Raw genomic sequence first — 23626 nt, 5'->3', positions numbered from 1 at the left:
GGGTTGGGGGGCGGGGTTGGGGGGCGGGGTTGGGGGGCGGGTTGGGGGGCGGGGTTGGGGGGCGGGGTTGGGGGGCGGGGTGGGGGGCGGGGTTGGGGGCGGGGTTGGGGGCGGGGTTGGGGGGCAGGGTTGGGGGGCGGGGTTGGGGGGCGGGGTTGGGGGGCGGGGGTTGGGGGGCGGGGTTGGGGGGGCGGGGTTGGGGGGGCGGGGTTGGGGGGGCGGGGTTGGGGGGGCGGGGTTGGGGGGCGGGGTTGGGGGGCAGGGTTGGGGGGCAGGGTTGGGGGGCAGGGTTGGGGGGCAGGGTTGGGGGGCAGGGTTGGGGGGCAGGGTTGGGGGGCAGGGTTGGGGGGCAGGGTTGGGGGGGGCAGGGTTGGGGGGCAGGGTTGGGGGCAGGGTTGGGGGGCAGGGTTGGGGGGCAGGGGTTGGGGGGCAGGGTTGGGGGGCGGGGTTGGGGGGCGGGGTTGGGGGGCGGGGTTGGGGGGCGGGGTTGGGGGGCGGGGTTGGGGGGCGGGGTTGGGGGGCGGGGTTGGGGGGCGGGGTTGGGGGGCGGGGTTGGGGGGCAGGGTTGGGGGGCAGGGTTGGGGGGCGGGGTTGGGGGGCAGGGTTGGGGGGCAGGGTTGGGGGGCAGGGTTGGGGGGCAGGGTTGGGGGGCGGGGTTGGGGGGCGGGGTTGGGGGGCGGGGTTGGTCCCGCCAACTCAAGGATCCGCCTCATTTCTCCAGCGGTTTAAGAGGAATAAAGAAAAAAATGTTTTTCTCCCAAAAGAACAAAACAGAAAACCCCACGCACACAAACAGAACAGCTCAGTCACATCGAACGTGATTCGCAGTAAAAGCTATGGTCGGTACAATACAAAATGTCCAACAAAACGCCCACACCCCAGCCCCCCTCACCCCCCCCCCCACCCACACACACAGGCTAACAACCAACTCCCGGTCGCGACACTGCGCCAGAATCCCTCCGTGTCGAGGGGGAAAATCCAATCATTCTTCCTTCTTCAGTTTGGTCTGATCCATTTTCGACTGCAGGGGAGGGGGGGGACAATAAAAAAACAGTTCAAATCACGTGGCCTCCAAGCACCCCCCCCCCCCCCCGCACGACCTCGCATCTCACCCCGAGCCCTGACGCAAGGGGGCCACCTGGCACCCCCTCCCAGACTCCAACCACGACTTATTTGCCCCGTTTCGTACACACCACCGACCGTGCCATTCACACCTCATCCACACACACCTTGTGCCCTTTTATAAAAATCCCCTTGGTGGGGGGGGGGGGGGGTTTTGAGCTCCATGACCTTATTGGGAGGGGGGGGGGGGGGGGGGGGGTTGGTGGTCATTTCAAATCCTTCCCATTGTCCTTCCCGAGGCAACACGGTGACTTATCAGAGCTGACCTCAGCCTTCACTCTTCCCTTGCAGAGGGCCAATGGTCGCCATGGAAAGGTCACTTGGAGGGTGTTGAAAGAGAGAGAGAGAGAGAGAGATAGAGAGAGAGAGATAGAGAGAGAGAGAGAGAGAGAGACAGAGAGCGCCGCACTCTCAGGATCACAGGGCGGCCATTTCAGACTCGGGGCGAGGAAAAATCTCTTCCCGGGAATTTAGAAGGCTGAGGGGTGATTTGATGGAGGTTTTGAGATATCCAGACAGGGGTGGAGAGAGAGAGAGAGAGGCGATGGCCTAGTGATATTATCACTCAAACTCAGCTAATGTTCTGGTGACCCGGGTTCGAATCCCGCCACGGCAGATGGTGGAATTTGAATCCAATAAAAAAATACCTGGAATTAAGAATCTGCGGATGACCATGAAACCAAAGAACAAAGAACAGTACAGCACAGGAAACATGGCCCTTCGGCCCTCCAAGCCTGTGCCGCTCCATGGTCCAACTAGACCAATCGTTTGTATCCCTCCATTCCCAGGCTGCTCATGTGACTATCCAGGTAAGTCTTAAACGATGTCAGCGTGCCTGCCTCCACCACCCTACTTGGCAGCGCATTCCAGGCCCCACCACCCTCTGTGTAAAAAAACATCCCTCTAATATCTGAGTTATACTTCGCCCCCCTCACCTTGAGTCCGTGACCCCTCGTGAACGTCACTTCTGATCTGGGAAAAAGCTTCCCACCGTTCACCCTATCCATCCCCTTCATAATCTTGTACACCATTATCATAAATTTCATGTGTCAATTGTCGGAAAAACCCACCTACTTCACTAATGTCCTTTAGGGAAGGAAATCTGCTGTCCTTACCTGGTCTGGCCAGGGTAACGAGGGATGGGCAATAAATGCTGGTTAGCCAGTGACGCACGGGTCCCACGATTCTCAGAACGAGGACAACAGGCTTGAGAGGGGCCGAATGGCTTCTTGCTGTTCCCATTCTCTCCCTCCCCCCACCGAATATTGTGCAGTCTCCAGAGAGTACGCACCCACCGGGGCAAGAAAGAGGGGGCACACACAGGAGGGCGTGAGTGAGCGCTAGGGCATGAGAGAAAGAGCAAGAGACACAGCAGCGTGCAAGAGGGAGAGCTTGTGCGAGACACAGTGCGAGCGAGTGTGCAAAAGGGGGGAATTGAGAAAGATGGACGGGGAAGGACAGCGCGCGAGCGACGCAGCCACACAGAGTGACGCTCGCCCTGTGGCAACTGGAGCCCACTGGGACTTTGAACTTTTACAGATGTCACAAGGTATTCTCAAAATATCCCGATCAGACACACAAATACACACAGCAACTCTATTTATAACCTGCTGCTGTGCGGAAAAGCTGAGGTATATCTACAGGCTTGCGATCAATCATTAATCCCCCTCTGCTGACACAGTTTTATTTACGACACTCAGGCCCCCCACAGCGCTGCATGCTGCAGTCATGCCTCAGCGAGCTCTGAACAGGGTGCTTTGATTGGCATCTATCCCAACCCCTGTGGGGCCTTCGCCAGCGACAGCACTGCAGTGGGCAGTGTGTTGCCCTGAGCTGTGAGCATTTAACAGGATGCAAGTCAGTTTGCCATGGGGCCTGTTCATTCAGGCATCTCTGGGCATTTGCCCCTCTCCCTCCGCCCTCTCGTACTACCTCGATCTTGGCTAAGATGGTGCCAGCACTGCCTCACTGAGACTCACCCAAACCCCCTGCTTCTTCTCCCAGTAACCATGCAGGAGTGTCTCAAGCCCAGTCCCCCAAACTTCCCCTCAGCACTGACCCTCCCACAGTGCGGCACTGACCCTCGGCACTGACCCTCCCACAGTGCGGCGCTCCCTCGGCACTGACCCTCCCACAGTGCGGCGCTCCCTCGGCACTGACCCTCCCAAAGTGCGGCGCTCCCTCAGCACTGACCCTCCCACAGTGCGGCGCTCCCTCAGCACTGACCCTCCCACAGTGCGGCGCCCCCTCAGCACTGACCCTCCCACAGTGCGGCGCCCCCTCAGCACTGACCCTCCCACAGTGCGGCGCTCCCTCAGCACTGACCCTCCCACAGTGCGGCGCTCCCTCAGCACTGACCCTCCCACAGTGCGGCGCTCCCTCAGCACTGACCCTCCCACAGTGCGGCGCTCCCTCAGCACTGACCCTCCCACAGTGCGGCGCTCCCTCAGCACTGACCCTCCCACAGTGCGGCACTCCCTCAGCACTGACCCTCCCACAGTGCGGCGCTCCCTCAGCACTGACCCTCCCACAGTGCGGTCTCCCTCAGCACTGACCCTCCCCCAGTGCGGCGCTCCCTCAGCACTGACCCTCCTGCAGGGTGGGGTTGCTCTGAGGCAGCATGTGAACTGTGCGGGAGGAGGATGGGGTGCGGGACACAAACCTGCAGCCTGGCGTGTTCATCCAGCAGCCGGTCATATTCCTTGGTCAGTCCTTCCGCCTGCTTCTTGATGGCCATCACCTCACTCTCCGACTTCTGAAGGGCTGCGAGAGAAAAGTGCAGCATAACTCAAAGGATAATAAGACTCAGCTTACAGCACAACACAGGAAGTACACACCCACCCAGAGAGCACATTAGAAACAGAGTCAGGCCATTCTGCCCCTCTGAGCCCTGCTCCCCCCCCACCTGGACAGGCCTTAACCTGCTCAACCTATTCCCCATAAGATAAAAACCCTCCTTCACCCAGGAACCGGCCCAGTGAACCTTCTCTGAACGGCCTCCGATGCGAGTGGATCCCTCCTTCAGTGAGGGTGAGGAGACCAGAACTGTTCGCAGTGCTCCAGCTGCAGAAACACCAACTCCCTGTGCAGTTGGAGCAAGACTTCCCGACTTTTATACACCACCCCCCTTCGCGATAAAGGGCAACATTCCCATTTGTCTTCCTGATAACCAGCTATGCCCGCAAGTAACTTTTTGCAGTTTATGTAACAGGGCGCCAGGGTCCCTCTGTACCCTCCCACAGTGCGGCGCTCCCTCAGCACTGACCCTCCCACAGTGCGGCGCTCCCTCAGCACTGACCCTCCCACAGTGCGGCGCTCCCTCAGCACTGACCCTCCCACAGTGCGGCGCTCCCTCAGCACTGACCCTCCCACAGTGCGGCGCTCCCTCAGCACTGACCCTCCCACAGTGCGGCGCTCCCTCAGCACGGCGCTCCCTCAGCACTGACCCTCCCACAGTGAGGCGCTCCCTCAGCACTGACCCTCCCACAGTGCGGCGCTCCCTCAGCACTGATCCTCCCACAGTGCGGCGCTCCCTCAGCACTGACCCTCCCACAGCACTGACCCTCCCACAGTGCGGCGCTCCCTCAGCACTGACCCTCCCACAGTGCGGCGCTCCCTCAGCACTGATCCTCCCACAGTGCGGCGCTCCCTCAGCACTGACCCTCCCACAGCACTGACCCTCCCACAGTGCGGCGCTCCCTCAGCACTGACCCTCCCACAGTGCGGCGCTCCCTCAGCACTGATTCCCACTCACATTTCTTTGCTTCCTCCACCTCGGTCTTCAGCTCACGTACGTTTGTTTTCAGTTTCACGTTCTCTTTCTCCACATCCACCTGCTCTCCCTTTTCCTTTAGTTCAATTCCAGCATCCTTCAGCCCCTGCAGTCCAAGGGAAGCAACAGATAACACTCGCATCAGAAGCTGAATCAACTGCAACGCACACAGAGGGGGGGCTGAATGGCCTCCTCCTGTTCCTGTGCAACAGGGTCGAGAGAGAGGGGCTGAATGGCCTCCTCCTGTTCCTGTGTAACAGGCTCGAGAGAGAGAGGGGCTTAATGGCCTCCTCCTGTTCCTGTGCAACAGGGTCGAGAGAGAGGGGCTGAATGGCCTCCTCCTGTTCCTGTGCAACAGGGTCGAGAGAGAGGGGCTGAATGGCCTCCTCCTGTTCCTGTGTAACAGGCTCGAGAGAGAGGGGCTTAATGGCCTCCTCCTGTTCCTGTGCAACAGGGTCGAGAGAGAGGGGCTGAATGGCCTCCTCCTGTTCCTGTGTAACAGGCTCGAGAGAGAGAGGGGCTGAATGGCCTCCTCCTGTTCCTGTGTAACAGGCTTGAGAGAGAGAGAGAGGGGCTGAATGGCCTCCTCCTGTTCCTGTGTAACAGGCTTGAGAGAGAGAGGGGCTGAATGGCCTCCTCCTGTTCCTGTGTAACAGGCTTAAGAGAGAGGGGCTGAATGGCCTCCTCCTGTTCCTGTGTAACAGGCTTGAGAGAGAGAGGGGCTGAATGGCCTCCTCCTGTTCCTGTGTAACAGGCTTGAGAGAGGGGCTGAATGGCCTCCTCCTGTTCCTGTGTAACAGGCTTGAGAGAGAGAGGGGCTGAATAGCCTCCTCCTGTTCCTGTGTAACAGGCTCGAGAGGGGCTGAATGGCCTCCTCCTGTTCCTGTGTAACAGGCTCGAGAGAGAGAGAGGGGCTGAATGGCCTCCTCCTGTTCCTGTGCAACAGGGTCGAGAGAGAGGGGCTGAATGGCCTCCTCCTGTGTAACAGGCTCGAGAGAGAGAGGGGCTGAATGGCCTCCTCCTGTTCCTGTGCAACAGGGTCGAGAGAGAGGGGCTGAATGGCCTCCTCCTGTTCCTGTGCAACAGGGTCGAGAGAGAGGGGCTGAATGGCCTCCTCCTGTTCCTGTGTAACAGGCTCGAGAGAGAGAGAGAGGGGGGCTGAATGGCCTCCTCCTGTTCCTGCGCAACAGGGTCGAGAGAGAGGGGCTGAATGGCCTCCTCCTGTTCCTGTGTAACAGGCTTGAGAGAGAGAGGGGCTGAATGGCCTCCTCCTGTTCCTGTGTAACAGGCTCGAGAGAGAGAGGGGCTGAATGGCCTCCTCCTGTTCCTGTGTAACAGGCTCGAGAGAGAGAGAGAGGGGGGCTGAATGGCCTCCTCCTGTTCCTGTGCAACAGGGTCGAGAGAGAGGGGCTGAATGGCCTCCTCCTGTTCCTGTGTAACAGGCTCGACAGAGAGAGGGGCTGAATGGCCTCCTCCTGTTTGACATCCTGGCATGGTGAGGGCAGAGAGGTTGTGTCAGAAAGCTCACCTTGTGCAGAACCTCATTCTCCTCCATGTATTTCTTTGCTGCTTCCGTCGCACTTTCCGCCTGTTTCCGGAAGGCCTCGTTGGTGGCTAGCAGCGTGGCTTGCTGGGATATCAGAGTGACCAAGCGGCGCAGCACGCTGTTGGAGAATAGGAGTTTAACAACACCAGGTTAAAGTCCAACCGGTTTATATTTGGTAGCAAAAGCCACACAAGCTTTCGGAGCTCCAACTTTACTGTGTTTACCCCAGTCCAACGCCGGCATCTCCACATCATGGAGAATAGGAGACCAGAGGAATTGTAAAAATGCACTCACTGATTTCCCCCACCCTCCCTCCCCGCCTCTTTCTCTGCACCACCTCAGCTTTCCCCACCCCATCAGCTCCTGTCCGGGTCGGGAATGTGGGTGGCCAGGTCCATGGGCACGGTGGGGGTTGGGGAGGAGGAGAGAACCGGGGAGGGACCGGGAAGGGGAGGAATGGGGAATAGGAGGGGGGGGGGGGGACTCTGGTGGGAGGGGGGAGTTATGCAGTTGAATAGCTGCTGAATAAGGAGGTCAGGAGCTGGAGAGTCAGAGGCTGAAGTATGAACATGCTGTTGGGCTGCACAGCGCCGCATGAGGGACCTGCTCGAGAGGCGGAGAAGGTGAAAGGGGAAGAAAGGTGAATGAAAAAAAAAACACAGACGCAACATTTCAAGGAAGCAGTCTTTTCTTGGAAAGTCACAAGGTTCCTGCTTATCAGCACATCAGCAATCTGACCCCAGCAAATCACAAGCCAGTCAGCTCTTTACCAATCCCGATAACAGCATCTCCAGGCCGAGAGTCACAGCACACACACACTGGCTGCTCTGTCCCTCTGCCTCCTCACAGCCCCACCACCCGACTCCTCTCTCACACAACTCTCTCATCGAATAAAGGATGTGGGTGTGACGCTGCCCAGCACCCCCACGCAGCCCCGCGATCTGGACTCACGGTGCCGGGAGGGCCAGCGCCGAGGGAGGGTCAGTGCTGAGGGAGCGCCGCACTGTGGGAGGGTTGGTGCTGAGGGAGCGCCGCACTGTGGGAGGGTCGGTGCTGAGGGAGCGCCGCACTGCGGGAGGGTCAGTGCTGAGGGAGCGCCGCACTGCGGGAGGGTCAGTGCTGAGGGAACGCCGCACTGCGGGAGGGTCAGTGCTGAGGGAGCGCCGCACTGCGGGAGGGTCAGTGCTGAGGGAGCGCCGCACTGCGGGAGGGTCAGTGCTGAGGGAGCGCCGCACTGCGGGAGGGTCAGTGCTGAGGGAGCGCCGCACTGCGGGAGGGTCAGTGCTGAGGGAACGCCGCACTGCGGGAGGGTCAGTGCTGAGGGAGCGCCGCACTGCGGGAGGGTCAGTGCTGAGGGAGCGCCGCACTGCGGGAGGGTCAGTGCTGAGGGAGCGCCGCACTGTGGGAGGGTCAGTGCTGAGGGAGCGCCGCACTGTGGGAGGGTCAGTGCTGAGGGAGCGCCGCACTGTGGGAGGGTCAGTGCTGAGGGAGCGCCGCACTGTGGGAGGGTCAGTGCTGAGGGAGCGCCGCACTGTGGGAGGGTCAGTGCTGAGGGAGCGCCGCACTGTGGGAGGGTCAGTGCTGAGGGAGCGCCGCACTGTGGGAGGGTCAGTGCTGAGGGTGCGCCGCACTGTGGGAGGGTCAGTGCTGAGGGAGCGCCGCACTGTGGGAGGGTCAGTGCTGAGGGAGCGCCGCACTGTGGGAGGGTCAGTGCTGAGGGAGCGCCGCACTATGGGTCAGTGCTGAGGGAGCGCCGCACTATGGGAGGGTCAGTGCTGAGGGAGCGCCGCACTGTGGGAGGGTCAGTGCTGAGGGAGCGCCGCACTGTGGGAGGGTCAGTGCTGAGGGAGCGCCGCACTGTGGGAGGGTCAGTGCTGAGGGAGCGCCGCACTGTGGGAGGGTCAGTGCTGAGGGAGCGCCGCACTGTGGGAGGGTCAGTGCTGAGGGAGCGCCGCACTGTGGGAGGGTCAGTGCTGAGGGAGCGCCGCACTGTGGGAGGGTCAGTGCTGAGGGAGCGCCGCACTGTGGGAGGGTCAGTGCTGAGGGAGCGCCGCACTGTGGGAGGGTCAGTGCTGAGGGAGCGCCGCACTGTGGGAGGGTCAGTGCTGAGGGTGCGCCGCACTGTGGGAGGGTCAGTGCTGAGGGAGCGCCGCACTGTGGGCGGGTCAGTGCTGAGGGAGCGCCGCACTGTGGGCGGGTCAGTGCTGAGGGAGCGCCGCACTGTGCGAGGGTCAGTGCTGAGGGAGCGCCGCACTGTGGGCGGGTCAGTGCTGAGGGAGCACCGCACTGTGGGAGGAGCGGTTATTCTGGCAGAAACGGGTTATGCAGACATCACCTGACCCTCAATCCTTATTCGGGACAGGAACTGGAGAAATTTTTCAAAGAGGTTTGGACGTTCCAGAAATGCAAGCTGCAGCGACACACTGTGGTTCACACAGGTTCACTGCCATCGCCCCAGAGCCCACTGCGTCACCAGCATGGAGCGCTGATGCTGACTGCTGGAGATTGTCAGTATTGCAGCAGTTCCAAACAAATCTCCAAAACACTCTCAGGACAGGTACAGCACGGGGTTAGATACAGAGTAAAGCTCCCTCTACACTGTCCCCATCAAACACTCCCAGGACAGGTACAGCACGGGGTTAGATACAGAGTAAAGCTCCCTCTACACTGTCCCCATCAAACACAGTCAGAGTTTTAACAACACCAGGTTAAAGTCCAACAGGTTTATTTGGTAGCAAATGCCATTAGCTTTCGGAGTGCTGCTCCTTCGTCAGATGGAGTGGAAATCTGCTCTCAAACAGGGCACAGAGACACAAAATCAAGTTACAGAATACTGATTAGAATGCGAATCTCTACAACCAACCAGGTCTTAAAGATACAGACAATGTGAGTGGAGGGAGCATTAAGCACAGGTTAAAGAGATGTGTATTGTCTCCAGACAGGACAGCCAGTGAGATTCTGCAAGTCCAGGAGGCAAGCTGTGGGGGTTACTGATAGTGTTACATAAATCCAACATCCCGGTTGAGGCCGTCCTCATGTGTGCGGAACTTGGCTATCAGTTTCTGCTCAGCGACTCTGCGCTGTCGTGAAGGCCGTCGTGGAGAACGCTTACCTGAAGATCAGAGGCTGAATGCCCGTGACCGCTGAAGTGCTCCCCCACAGGAAGAGAACACTCCTGCATGGTGATTGTCGAGCGGTGTTCATTCATCCGTTGTCATAGCGTCTGCATGGTTTCCCCAATGTACCATGCCTCGGGACATCCTTTCCTGCAGCGTATCAGGTAGACAACGTTGGCCGAGTTGCAAGAGTAGGTACCGTGTACCTGGTAGATGGTGTTCTCACGTGAGATGATGGCATCCATGTCGATGATCCGGCACGTCTTGCAGAGGTTGCTGTGGCAGGGTTGTGTGGTGTCGTGGTCACTTTTCCCCTGAAGGCTGGGTAGTTTGCTGCGGACAATGGTCTGACTGTTCTCTTCCTGTGGGGGAGCACTTCAGCGGTCACGGGCATTCAGCCTCTGATATTCGGCTAAGCGCTCTCCAAGGCGGCCTTCACGACACACGACAGCGCAGAGTCGCTGAGCAGAAACTGATAGCCAAGTTCTGCACACATGAGGACGGCCTCAACCGGGATTTTGGGTTTATGTCACATTATCAGTAACCCCCACAGCTTGCCTCCTGGACTTGCAGAATCTCACTGGCTGTCCTGTCTGGAGACAATACACATCTCTGTAACCTGTGCTTAATGCTCCCTCCACTCACATTGTCTGTATCTTTAAGACCTGGTTGGTTGTAGAGATTCACATTCTAATCAGTATTCTGTAACTTGACTTTGTGTCTCTGTGCCCTGTTTGAGAGCAGATTTCCACTCCATCTGACGAAGGAGCAGCACTCCGAAAGCTAATGGCATTTGCTACCAAATAAGCCTGTTGGACTTTAAGCTGGTGTTGTGAGGCTTCTTACCGTGTTCACCCCAGTCCAACGCCGGCATCTCCACATCATGCCCATCAAACACTCCCAGGGCAGGTGCAGCACGGGGTTAGATACAGAGTAAAGCTCCCTCTACACTGTCCCCATCAAACACTCCCAGGACAGGTACAGCACGGGGTTAGATACAGAGTAAAGCTCCCTCTACACTGTCCCCATCAAACACTCCCAGGACAGGTACAGCACGGGGTTAGATACAGAGTAAAGCTCCCTCTACACTGTCCCCATCAAACACTCCCAGGACAGGTACAGCACGGGGTTAGATACAGAGTAAAGCTCCCTCTACATTGTCCCCATCAAACACTCCCAGGACAGGTACAGCACGGGGTTAGATACAGAGTAAAGCTCCCGCTACACTGTCCCCATCAAACACTCCCAGGACAGGTACAGCACGGGGTTAGATACAGAGTAAAGCTCCCTCTACACTGTCCCCATGAAACACTCCCAGGACAGGTACAGCACGGGGTTAGATACAGAGTAAAGCTCCCTCTACACTGTCCCCATCAAACACTCCCAGGACAGGTACAGCACGGGGTTAGAGACAGAGTAAAGCTCCCTCTACACTGTCCCCATCAAACATTCCCAGGACAGAGACAGCACGGGGTTAGATACAGAGTAAAGCTCCCTCTACACTGTCCCCATCAAACACTCCCAGGACAGGTACAGCACGGGGTTAGATACAGAGTAAAGCTCCCTCTACACTGTCCCCATCAAACACTCCCAGGACAGGTACAGCACGGGGTTAGATACAGAGTAAAGCTCCCTCTGCACTGCCCCCATCAAACACTCCCAGGACAGGTACAGCACGGGGTTAGATACAGAGTAAAGCTCCCTCTACACTGTCCCCATCAAACACCCCCAGGACAGGTACAGCACGGGGTTAGATACAGAGTAAAGCTCCCTCTACACTGTCCCCATCAAACACTCCCAGGACAGGTACAGCACGGGGTTAGATACAGAGTAAAGCTCCCTCTACACTGTCCCCCATCAAACACTCCCAGGACAGGTACAGCACGGGGTTAGATACAGAGTAAAGCTCCCTCTACACTGTCCCCATCAAACACTCCCAGGACAGGAACAGCACGGGGTTAGATACAGAGTAAAGCTCCCTCTACACTGTCCCCCATCAAACACTCCCAGGACAGGAACAGCACGGGGTTAGATACAGAGTAAAGCTCCCTCTACACTGTCCCCATCAAACACTCCCAGGACAGGAACAGCACGGGGTTAGATACAGAGTAAAGCTCCCTCTACACTGTCCCCCATCAAACATTCCCAGGACAGGTACAGCACGGGGTTAGATACAGAGTAAAGCTCCCTCTACACTGTCCCCCATCAAACACTCCCAGGACAGGTACAGCACGGGGTTAGATACAGAGTAAAGCTCCCTCGACACTGTCCCCCATCAAACACTCCCAGGACAGGTACAGCACGGGGTTAGATACAGAGTAAAGCTCCCACTACACTGTCCCCATCAAACACTCCCAGGACAGGCACAGCACGGTGTTAGATACAGAGTAAAGCTCCCTCTACACTGTCCCCATCAAACACTCCCAGGACAGGTACAGCACGGGGTTAGATACAGAGTAAAGCTCCCTCTACACTGTCCCCATCAAACACTCCCAGGACAGGTACAGCACGGGGTTAGATACAGAGTAAAGCTCCCTCTACATTGTCCCCATCAAACACTCCCAGGACAGGTACAGCACGGGGTTAGATACAGAGTAAAGCTCCCGCTACACTGTCCCCATCAAACACTCCCAGGACAGGTACAGCACGGGGTTAGATACAGAGTAAAGCTCCCTCTACACTGTCCCCATGAAACACTCCCAGGACAGGTACAGCACGGGGTTAGATACAGAGTAAAGCTCCCTCTACACTGTCCCCATCAAACACTCCCAGGACAGGTACAGCACGGGGTTAGAGACAGAGTAAAGCTCCCTCTACACTGTCCCCATCAAACATTCCCAGGACAGAGACAGCACGGGGTTAGATACAGAGTAAAGCTCCCTCTACACTGTCCCCATCAAACACTCCCAGGACAGGTACAGCACGGGGTTAGATACAGAGTAAAGCTCCCTCTACACTGTCCCCATCAAACACTCCCAGGACAGGTACAGCACGGGGTTAGATACAGAGTAAAGCTCCCTCTGCACTGCCCCCATCAAACACTCCCAGGACAGGTACAGCACGGGGTTAGATACAGAGTAAAGCTCCCTCTACACTGTCCCCATCAAACACCCCCAGGACAGGTACAGCACGGGGTTAGATACAGAGTAAAGCTCCCTCTACACTGTCCCCATCAAACACTCCCAGGACAGGTACAGCACGGGGTTAGATACAGAGTAAAGCTCCCTCTACACTGTCCCCCATCAAACACTCCCAGGACAGGTACAGCACGGGGTTAGATACAGAGTAAAGCTCCCTCTACACTGTCCCCATCAAACACTCCCAGGACAGGAACAGCACGGGGTTAGATACAGAGTAAAGCTCCCTCTACACTGTCCCCCATCAAACACTCCCAGGACAGGAACAGCACGGGGTTAGATACAGAGTAAAGCTCCCTCTACACTGTCCCCATCAAACACTCCCAGGACAGGAACAGCACGGGGTTAGATACAGAGTAAAGCTCCCTCTACACTGTCCCCCATCAAACATTCCCAGGACAGGTACAGCACGGGGTTAGATACAGAGTAAAGCTCCCTCTACACTGTCCCCCATCAAACACTCCCAGGACAGGTACAGCACGGGGTTAGATACAGAGTAAAGCTCCCTCGACACTGTCCCCCATCAAACACTCCCAGGACAGGTACAGCACGGGGTTAGATACAGAGTAAAGCTCCCACTACACTGTCCCCATCAAACACTCCCAGGACAGGCACAGCACGGTGTTAGATACAGAGTAAAGCTCCCTCTACACTGTCCCCATCAAACACTCCCAGGACAGGTACAGCACGGGGTTAGATACAGAGTAAAGCTCCCTCTACACTGTCCCCCATCAAACACTCCCAGGAGAGGTACAGCACGGGGTTAGATACAGAGTAAAGCGCCCTTGACACTCACAACCAGAGGAGGAGGGAAAAGCCGGCGATGTAAAGGTTCCTCTGGGCTCGGAAGAGCTTCATGTGGACGTGATCCTCGGCCACTGGATTGTTTTTCAGGTCCACCTTGTCGGGCACACTGTATTTCTGTATCTCGCGGACTGCGTCTGTGAGAGAGAGGGAGAAAGAACAAGGAGAGAGCGTTGATGTATCGCTGACACCATGCCAGAGAGGCCCTGCCTCAGCAGTCAGGGCCCAGCCACCCCCGCCTCGGGGCAATGAGGGAGACTCAGAGCATTGGGAAGCTCCGCGCCTGTAGCCTCACTGGGACCGAGGACACCGAGGGCTACGGGAGACAGTTTGAGGACACAATCTGAGCAGCCACAGATCGACGCTGACACCCCAACAGCGCAGTGGGGCCCGGCGGCGCCCGGGCCGACCCCGCAGCCCGGCGGCGCCCGGGCCGACCCCGCAGCCCGGCGGCGCCCGGGCCGACCCCGCAGCCCGGCGGCGCCCGGGCCGACCCCGCAGCCCGGCGGCGCCCGGGCCGACCCCGCAGCCCGGCGGCGCCCGGGCCGACCCCGCAGCCCGGCGGCGCCCGGGCCGACCCCGCAGCCCGGCGGCGCCCGGGCCGACCCCGCAGCCCGGCGGCGCCCGGGCCGACCCCGCAGCCCGGCGGCGCCCGGGCCGACCCCGCAGCCCGGCGGCGCCCGGGCCGACCCCGCAGCCCGGCGGCGCCCGGGCCGACCCCGCAGCCCGGCGGCGCCCGGGCCGACCCCGCAGCCCGGCGGCGCCCGGGCCGACCCCGCAGCCCGGCGGCGCCCGGGCCGACCCCGCAGCCCGGCGGCGCCCGGGCCGACCCCGCAGCCAGGCGGCGCCCGGGCCGACCCCGCAGCCAGGCGGCGCCCGGGCCGACCCCGCAGCCAGGCGGCGCCCGGGCCGACCCCGCAGCCAGGCGGCGCCCGGGCCGACCCCGCAGCCAGGCGGCGCCCGGGCCGACCCCGCAGCCAGGCGGCGCCCGGGCCGACCCCGCAGCCAGGCGGCGCCCGGGCCGACCCCGCAGCCAGGCGGCGCCCGGGCCGACCCCGCAGCCAGGCGGCGCCCGGGCCGACCCCACAATCAGGCGGCACCCGAGCCGACCCCACAATCAGGCGGCACCCGGGCCGACCCCACAATCAGGCGGCACCCGGGCCGACCCCACAATCAGAAAGCACCCGGTCCGACCCCACAATCAGGCGGCACCCGGGCCGACCCCACAATCAGGCGGCACCCGGGCCGACCCCACAATCAGGCGGCACCCGGGCCGACCCCACAATCAGAAAGCACCCAGACCGACCCCACAATCAGGCAGCACCTACCGAACATCAGGAAGATGAGCAGTGCAATGAGGAAGAAGAAGAATTTATTGCCGTAGGAAACCACCAGATTGAACAGGCCAGATCGGAAGAACCTCTGCCACCTGTAAGGACAGGAGAAAGACTCGGGTTAGAAAGGTCACTGGCCCCAGGGTGCTCACTGACAGCACAGCCAGGGACGGGGCGGTGTCTCTCCGAGATCATGTCAGGCGGGTCTGAGGCCATGTCGAACAAACCGGGACAGCAGCCTCTTCACCCAGGATCAACACTCGGCACTGCTGTCAGCGCTGAGGGGAAGCTGCACTGTCAGAGGTGCTCTCTTTCAGGATAAACCATTGAACCCTCAGCGCCCTCACCTCCTGACGGCGCGGCTCCCGCGCCACGCCCGACGGCACTTTTAGCTCCTCTCCACCCCGACACCGTGATGCTTCATCATCACCGATCCCTTCAACGGCACAGCACCATCTCAGCGTGGCACACAGCACCCCGACAGCTCGGTTACAGAGAAAGAGAGAGGGGTGTAGAGGGCTGGAGGAGGTTACAGAGATAGGGAGGGGTGTAGGGGGCTGGAGGAGGTTACAGAGATAGGGAGGGTTGTAGGGGCTGGAGGAGGTTACAGAGATAGGGAGGGTTGTAGGGCTGGAGGAGGTTACAGAGATAGGGAGTGGTGTAGGGGCTGGAGGAGGTTACAGAGATAGGGAGGGTTGTAGGGGCTGGAGGAGGTTACAGAGGTAGGCAGGGATGTTGGGGCTGTAGGAGATAACATGAAGAGAGTGTCATGCAGTGGATGCAGGAAGTGACAGAGATGGGGGGGCGATGGTTAGCATCACAGTGAGAAGGTGCTAGCATAAAGAGATTGGGCTGAATGGACTCTCTGACACAGACTCTGAACACAGGAGAGTTCTCACACTATCGAACTTTGCTGTAATGAGGGTTTTCCCACATGGAGAGGTTGAGGGGAACAAGTCAAATATCCCTCGGGTTTGGAAGGATGAGAGGCAACCTCACAGGAAGGCATATTAGAAAGGGGAGGGGACTTGACAGGGTCAATGCTGAGGACTGTCCTCCTTTCCCCACCCACTCCAAAATAGGCAGCCTGAGGCGAGGAGGGGGGGGGGGGTATCTTTAGAATTCTCAACCCCCTCAGAAGGTGAGTTATCGACTGTATCCGAGACAGAGATGGCAAGAAATTTTCTGGACACTGATGGGAAGGAGGGACGGGGGAAAGGATGGACTCGAGGTGCAAGGCCACCCACGGTCACATGGAAAAGCGCAGCAGGCTCAAGAAGGGGCCGAATGGCCTGTCCTGGCTGGAAGAAGGGGATAAATGAAATGTGTGCGAGACTCACTGTTTTGCCGATACAAAGGGGATGCACATTAACAGCAAGGCAAACACCTCAGCGTAGAGGAAGCCAGCGACTGCCGTCCATTGGAGACTCATGGTGAAACACAGTGTTCACAAATCTGCAAGGAAGAGAAGCAACAAGTTAGAGGGAGCTTTACTCTGTATCTAACCCTGTGCTGTACCTGTCCTGGGAGTGTTTGATGGGGACAGTGTCGAGTAAGCTTTACTCTGTATCTAACCCTGTGCTGTACCTGTCCTGGGAGTGTTTGATGGGGACAGTGTAGAGGGAGCTTTACTCTGTATCTAACCCCGTGCTGTACCTGTCCTGGGAGTGTTTGATGGGGACAGTGTAGAGGGAGCTTTACTCTGTATCTAACCCCATGCTGTACCTGTCCTGGGAGTGTTTGATGGGGACAGTGTAGAGGGAGCTTTACTCTGTATCTAACCCTGTGCTGTACCTGTCCTGGGAGTGTTTGATGGGGACAGTGTAGAGGGAGCTTTACTCTGTATCTAACCCCGTGCTGTACCTGTCCTGGGAGTGTTTGATGGGGACAGTGTAGAGGAGCTTTACTCACCCTCCACTCCCTTCAGGAAACCCCAGTCCCTGTACTCTCCCTCAGGAAACCTCTCATTCCCTCCTCGCACTCTGCCCCAGGAAACGACTCCCCCTCCCCCCCCACTCCCCGGCACCCCCCCCCCCACTCCCCGGCACCCCGCCTCGCCCCGCACTCTCCCCCAGGAAACACCCCCCCCCGCCACTCCCCGGCAACCCGCCCCGCACTCTCCCCCAGGAAACGACCCCCCCCCGCCTCACTCTCCCCCAGGAAACGACCCCCCCCCCCGCCTCACTCTCCCCCAGGAAACGACCCCCCCCGCCTCACTCTCCCCCAGGAAACGACCCCACCTCCCGGCACTCTCCCCCAGGAAACGACTCCCCCCACCCCCCCGCCTCACTCTCCCCCAGGAAACGACCCCACCTCCCGGCACTCTCCCCCAGGAAACGACTCCCCCCACCCCCCCGCACTCTCCCCCAGGAAACGACCGCCCCCCCCCCCCCCACACTCTCCCCCAGGAAACGACCCCCCCCTCAGGAAACGACTCCCCCCCCCCCCCCCCCTCTCCCAGGAAACGACTCCCCCCTCCCGCACTCTCCCCCAGGAAACGACCACCCCCCCGCACTCTCCCCCAGGAAACAACCCCCCCTGAACTCTCCCCCAGGAAACGACCCCCCCCCGCACTCTCCCCCAGGAAACGAACCCCCCCCGCACTCTCCCCCAGGAAACGACCCCCCCCCCGCACTCTCCCCCAGGAAACGACCCCCCCCCCCGCACTCTCCCCCAGGAAACGACCCCCCCCCGCACTCTCCCCCAGGAAACGACCCCCCCCCGCACTCTCCCCCAGGAAACGACCCCCCCCCCGCACTCTCCCCCAAGAAACAACCCCTACGCACTCTCCCCCAGGAGACGACCCCCCCCCCTGCACAATCCCCCAAGAAACGACCCCCCCCGCACTCTCCCCCAAGAAACGACCCCCCCCGCACTCTCCCCCAAGAAACGACCCCCCCCGCACTCTCCCCCAAGAAACGACCCCCCCCCGCACTCTCCCCCAGGAAACGACCCCCCGCACTCTCCCCCAGGAAACGACCCCCCCCCCCGCACTCTCCCCCAGGAAACGACCCCCCCCCCCGCACTCTCCCCCAGGAAACGACCCCCCCCCGCACTCTCCCCCAAGAAACAACCCCTACGCACTCTCCCCCAAGAGACGACCCCCCCCTGCACACTCCCCCAAGAAACGACCCACCCCGCACTCTCCCCCAAGAAACGACCCCCCCCCGCACTCTCCCCCAAGAAACGACCCCCCCGCACTCTCCCCCAAGAAACGACCCCCCCCGCACTCCCCCAAAAAACGACCCCCCCCTGCACTCTCCCCCAAGAAACGACCCCCCCCCGCACTCTCCCCCAAGAAACGACCCCCCCCCGCACTCTCCCCCAAGAAACGACCCCCCCCCGCACTCTCCCCCAAGAAATGACCCCGCCCGCACTCTCCCCCAAGAAATGACCCCGCCCGCACTCTCCCCCAAGAAACGAACCCCCCCGCACTCTCCCCCAAGAAACGACCCCCCCCCCCCCGCACTCTCCCCCAAGAAACGACCCCACCGCTCCCTGCACTCTCCCACAGTGAACCCTTCACCCCCCTGCTTGCACTCTCCGCCTGGAGCCCCCCCCACCCTCTGGAAACCACCCACCCCCGGACTACCCCCCACTCACCCCCAGGGAACTCATCACCCCCCCTCCACCCCCCACTCTCCCTCAGGGAACCCCTCACCGTCCCCTCCCTGCACTCCGCCCCTCAGGGAAACCCCCTCCGCCTCCCTGCACTCTGCCTCAGGGAACCCCTCACAACCGTCCCTTCACTCTCCCTCAGGAAACCACCCCCCCCAGCCCCGCCCTCTCCCCCAGGAAAACCCTCACCCCCCCCCCCCTCCCTGCACTCTCCCCCAGGAAAACCCTCACCCCACTCTCCCCGCACTCTCCCTCAGGAAACCACCCCCCCCCCTCCCCTCACTCGACTCCCTGAACTCTCCCTCAGGGAACCCCTCACATCCCCCCACCCTCAGGAAAGCCCTCACCCAGCCCTCCCTGCACTCTCCCTCAGGAAACCCCTCACCCCCCCTCCCCGCACTCTCCCTCAGGAAACCCCTCACCCCCCTCCCTGCACTCTCTCTCAGGAAACCCCTCACGTCCCCCCTTCCTGCACTCTCACTCAGGAAACCCCTCACCCCCCTCCATGCACTCTCCCTCAGGAAACCCCCCAACCACCCCTCCCTGCACTCTCCCTCAGGAAACCCCTCACCCCCCCTCCCCGCACTCTCCCTCAGGAAACCCCTCACCCCCCTCCCTGCACTCTCCCTCAGGAAACCCCCCAACCACCCCTCCCTGCACTCTCCCTCAGGAAACCCCCCAACCACCCCTCCCTGCACTCGCCCTCAGGAAACCCCTCAAAACCCCCTCCCTCAGGGAACCCCTCACCCCCACCACTCCCTGCACTCTCCCTCAAGGAACCCCTCACACCCTCCAGGCACTCTCCCTCAGGGAACCCCTCACTCGACTCCCCGCACTCTCCCTCAAGGAACCCCACACGCCCCCTCCCTGCACCCTCCCTCAGTAAACTGCACCCCCCCAACCCCGCCCTCTCCCTCAGGAAACCCCTCACCCAGGAAACCCCTCACCCACACCTCCCTGCACTTTCCCTCAGGAAACCCCTCACCCCCCTCCCCGCACTCTGCCTCAGGAAACCCCTCACCCGCCCCTCCCCGCACTCTCCCTCAGGAAACCCCTACCCCCGTCCCTGCACTCTCCCTCAAGAAACCCCTCACCCACCCCCCTCTGCACTCTCCCTCAGGAAACCCCTCACCCCCCTCCCTCCACTCTCCCTCAGGAAACCCCTCAGCCCCCCTCCCTACACTCTCCCTCAGGAAACCCCTCACCCGCCCCACCCCGCACTCTCCCTCAGGAAACCCCTCAACCCCTCCATGCACTCTCCCTCAGGAAACTTCTCACCCACCCCTCCCTGCACTCTCCCTCAGGAAACTCCTCACCCACCCCCGTCTGCACTCTCCCTCAGGAACCCTCTCACCCCCCCCTTCCTGCATTCTCCCTCAGGAAACCCCTCACACACCTCCCTGCACTCTCCCTCAGGAAACCCCTCACCCCCCTCCCTGCACTCTCCCTCAGGAAACCCCTCACCCCCCTCCCTGCACTCTCCCTCAGGAAACCCCTTACCCCCCTCCCTGCACTCTCCCTCAGGAAACCCCTCACCCCCCCTCCCCGCACTCTCCCTCAAGAAACCCCTCACCCCCATCCCACCACTCTTCCTCAGGAAACCCCTCACCCCCCTCCCTGCACTCTCCCTCAGGAAACCCCTCACCCCCCTCCCTGCACTCTCCCTCAGGAAACCCCTCACCCCCCTCCCTGCACTCTCCCTCAGGAACCCCCTAACCCCCCCTCCCTGCACTCTCCCTCAAGAAGCCCCTCACCCACCCCCCTCTGCACTCTCCCTCAGGAAACCCCTCACCTCCCTCTGCACTCTCCCTCAGGAAACCCCTCACCCCCCTCCCAGCACTCTCCCTCAGGAAACCACTCACCCACCCCCCTCTGCACTCTCCCTCATGAAACCCCTCCCCCCCCCTCCCTGCACTTTCCCTCAGGAAACCCCTCACCTCACCTCCCCTCCCTGCACTCTCCCTCAGTAAACACCTCACCCCCCCTTCCCGCACTCTCCCTCAGGAAACCCCTCACCCCCCTCCCTGCACTCTCCCTCAGGAAACCCCTCACCCCCCTTCCCAAACCCTCCCTCAGGAAACCCCTCACCCCCCTCCCTGCACTCTCCCTCAGGAAACCCCTCAGCCCGCCTCCCTCCACTCTCCCTCAGGAAACCCCTCACCCCCCTCCCAGCACTCTCCCTCAGGAACCCCCTAACACCCCCTCCCTGCACTCTCCCTCAAGAGGCCCCTCACCCACCCCCCTCTGCACTCTCCCTCAGGAAACCCCTCACCCCCCCCTCTGCACTCTCCCTCAGGAAACCCCTCACACCCCTCCCTGCACTCTCCCTCAGGAAATCCCTCACCCCCCCTCTGCACTCTCCCTCAGGTAACCCCTCACCCCCTCCCTGCACTCTCCCTCAAGAAGCCCCTCACCCACCCCCCTCTGCACTCTCCCTCAGGAAACCCCTCACCCCCCTCTGCACTCTCCCTCAGGAAACCCCTCAACAACCCCTCACCCACCCCCGTCTGCACTCTCCCTCAGGAGCCCTCTCACCCCCCCCCCTCCTGCATTCTCCCTCAGGAAACCCCTCACTCCCCTCCCTGCACTCTCCCTCAGGAAACCCCTCACCCCCCTCCCTGCACTCTTCCTCAGGAAACCCCTCACAACCCCACCCCCTCCCTCCCAGTTCTCTCCCCCCATGCACTCTCCCTCAGGAAACCCCTCACCCCCCTCCCTGCACTCTCCCTCAGGAAACCCCACACCCCCCTCCCTGCACTCTCCCTCAGGAAACCCCTCACCCCCCTCCCTGCACTCTCCCTCAGGAAACCCCTCACCCCCCTCCCTGCACTCTCCCTCAGGAAACCCCTCACCCCCCTCCCTGCACTCTCCCTCAGGAAACCCCTCACCCCCCTCCCAGCACTCTCCCTCAGGTACCCCCTAACCCCCCCTCCCTGCACTCTCCCTCAAGAAGCCCCTCACCCACCCCCCTCTGCACTCTCCCTCAGGAAACCCCTCACCCCCCCTCTGCACTCTCCCTCAGGTAACCCCTCACCCACCCCCCTCTGCACTCTCCCTCAGGAAACCCCTCACCCCCTCCCCGCATTCTCCCTCAGTAAACACCTCACCCCCCCCTTCCCGCACTCTCCCTCAGGAAACCCCTCACCCCCGTCCCCGCACTCTCCCTCAGGAAACCCGTCACCCCCCTCCCTGCACTCCCCCTCAGGAAACCCGTCACCCCCCTTCCCAAACTCTCCCTCAGGAAACCCCTCACCCCCCTTCCCAAACTCTCCCTCAGGAAACCCCTCACCCCCGTCCCCGCACTCTCCCTCAGGAAACCCCTCACCCCCTCCCTGCACTCTCCCTCAAGAAACCCCTCACCCCCCCTCCCCGCACTCTCCCTCAGGAAACCCCTCACCCCCCTCCCTGCACTCTCCCTCAGGAAACCCCTCACATCCCCCCTTCCTGCATTCTCACGCAGGAAACCCCTCACCCCCCTCCCTGCACTCTCCCTCAGCAAACACCTCGCTCCCCTCCGTGCACTCTCCCTCAGCAAACCCCTCTCCCTGCACTCTCTCTCAGCAAACCCCTCAGCTCCACCCCCCCCCCCGCACTCTACCTCAGGGAACCCCTCACCCCCACCACTCCCTGCACTCTCCCTCAAGGAACTCCTCACACCCTCCAGGCACTCTCCTTCAGGGAACCCCTCACGCCCCTCCCTGCACTCTCCCTCAGGAAACCCCTCACATCCCCCCTCCCTCAGGAAACTCCTCACCCCCCCTTCCTGCACCCTCCCTCAGGAACCCCCAACCCTGCCCTCTCCCTCAGAAAAACCATCACCCCCATCCATGCACTCTCCCTCAGGAAACCCCTCACCCCCCTTCCTGCACTCTCCCTCAGGAAACCCCTCACCCCACCCCCTGCACTCTCCCTCAGGAAACCCCTCACCCCACCCCCTGCACTCTCCCTCAGGAAACCCCTCTTCCCACCCCCCGCACTCTCCCTCAGGGAACCCCACCCCCCGCACTCTCCCTCAGGGAACCCCACCCCCCGCACTCTCCCTCAGGGAACCCCACCCCCCGCACTCTCCCTCAGGGAACCCCACCCCCCGCACTCTCCCTCAGGGAACCCCACCCCCCGCACTCTCCCTCAGGGAACCCCACCCCCCGCACTCTCCCTCAGGGAACCCCACCCCCCGCACTCTCCCTCAGGGAACCCCACCCCCCGCACTCTCCCTCAGGGAACCCCACCCCCCGCACTCTCCCTCAGGGAACCCCACCCCCCGCACTCTCCCTCAGGGAACCCCACCCCCCGCACTCTCCCTCAGGGAACCCCACCCCCCGCACTCTCCCTCAGGGAACCCCACCCCCCGCACTCTCCCTCAGGGAACCCCACCCCCCGCACTCTCCCTCAGGGAACCCCACCCCCCGCACTCTCCCTCAGGGAACCCCACCCCCCGCACTCTCCCTCAGGGAACCCCACCCCCCGCACTCTCCCTCAGGGAACCCCACCCCCCGCACTCTCCCTCAGGGAACCCCACCCCCCGCACTCTCCCTCAGGGAACCCCACCCCCCGCACTCTCCCTCAGGGAACCCCACCCCCCGCACTCTCCCTCAGGGAACCCCACCCCCCGCACTCTCCCTCAGGGAACCCCACCCCCCGCACTCTCCCTCAGGGAACCCCACCCCCCGCACTCTCCCTCAGGGAACCCCACCCCCCGCACTCTCCCTCAGGGAACCCCACCCCCCGCACTCTCCCTCAGGGAACCCCACCCCCTGCACTCTCCCTCAGGGAACCCCACCCCCTGCACTCTCCCTCAGGGAACCCCACCCCCTGCACTCTCCCTCAGGGAACCCCACCCCCTGCACTCTCCCTCAGGGAACCCCACCCCCTGCACTCTCCCTCAGGGAACCCCTCACCCCCTGCACTCTCCCTCAGAAAATCCCTCTCACCTGTCCCAACTCTGTCCAGTCTGGAACCTCTGACGTAACTTCCGATGCGTTGTGAGGGCGGGTCTGACCTTTCACCCTGTGTGGGGCCGGAAGCGGATGTGGCGCTGCGCGGCCTGGTGTGTGTCCTGAAGCCTGGGCCTCGATTGTGAGGGCAGCCCGGGGCCCTGTGGCGCAGGGCGTGGGAGGCGAGGGAGGAAAGTGGGCTTAGCTTGTTAATGATAATATTTATTGTTAATGAACGTCAAT

At 61.4% G+C, this 23626-nt stretch overlaps 1 protein-coding gene across 1 annotated transcript; it reads right to left on the bottom strand.

Annotated features, from left to right (window-relative positions):
- Window positions 1-580: 580 nt before the first annotated feature.
- Window positions 581-23441, bottom strand: bcap31 (B cell receptor associated protein 31). Its single transcript, XM_078206075.1, has 8 exons — window positions 23381-23441; window positions 16172-16286; window positions 14826-14926; window positions 13490-13634; window positions 6423-6558; window positions 4877-5000; window positions 3785-3885; window positions 581-1021 (listed from the first exon to the last, which is right to left on the bottom strand). Exons 2-8 carry the CDS (start codon window positions 16261-16263, stop codon window positions 983-985), a joined length of 738 nt encoding a protein of 245 aa, XP_078062201.1. The 5' UTR covers window positions 16264-16286; window positions 23381-23441; the 3' UTR covers window positions 581-982.
- Between the last annotated feature and the right edge of the window lie 185 nt (window positions 23442-23626).

This window comes from Mustelus asterias, unplaced genomic scaffold, assembly GCF_964213995.1.
Source record: "Mustelus asterias unplaced genomic scaffold, sMusAst1.hap1.1 HAP1_SCAFFOLD_1242, whole genome shotgun sequence".
Taxonomy (NCBI): Eukaryota; Metazoa; Chordata; class Chondrichthyes; order Carcharhiniformes; family Triakidae; genus Mustelus; species Mustelus asterias.
Note: the sequence above shows the minus strand (reverse complement) of the source record. Positions and strands in the feature narration are given on the sequence as shown.

Bases quoted from the DNA above. Each gene is read 5' to 3' on its own strand.
- bcap31 (XM_078206075.1), bottom strand. From the start codon at position 16,263: ATGAGTCTCCAATGGACGGCAGTCGCTGGCTTCCTCTACGCTGAGGTG. The intron at 14,927-16,171 runs GTGAGTCTCGCA...CTGTCCTTACAG, and splicing joins CCCTTTGTATCGGCAAAACA to GTGGCAGAGGTTCTTCCGAT. The intron at 13,635-14,825 runs GTAGGTGCTGCC...TCTCTCTCACAG, and splicing joins GCTCATCTTCCTGATGTTCG to ACGCAGTCCGCGAGATACAG.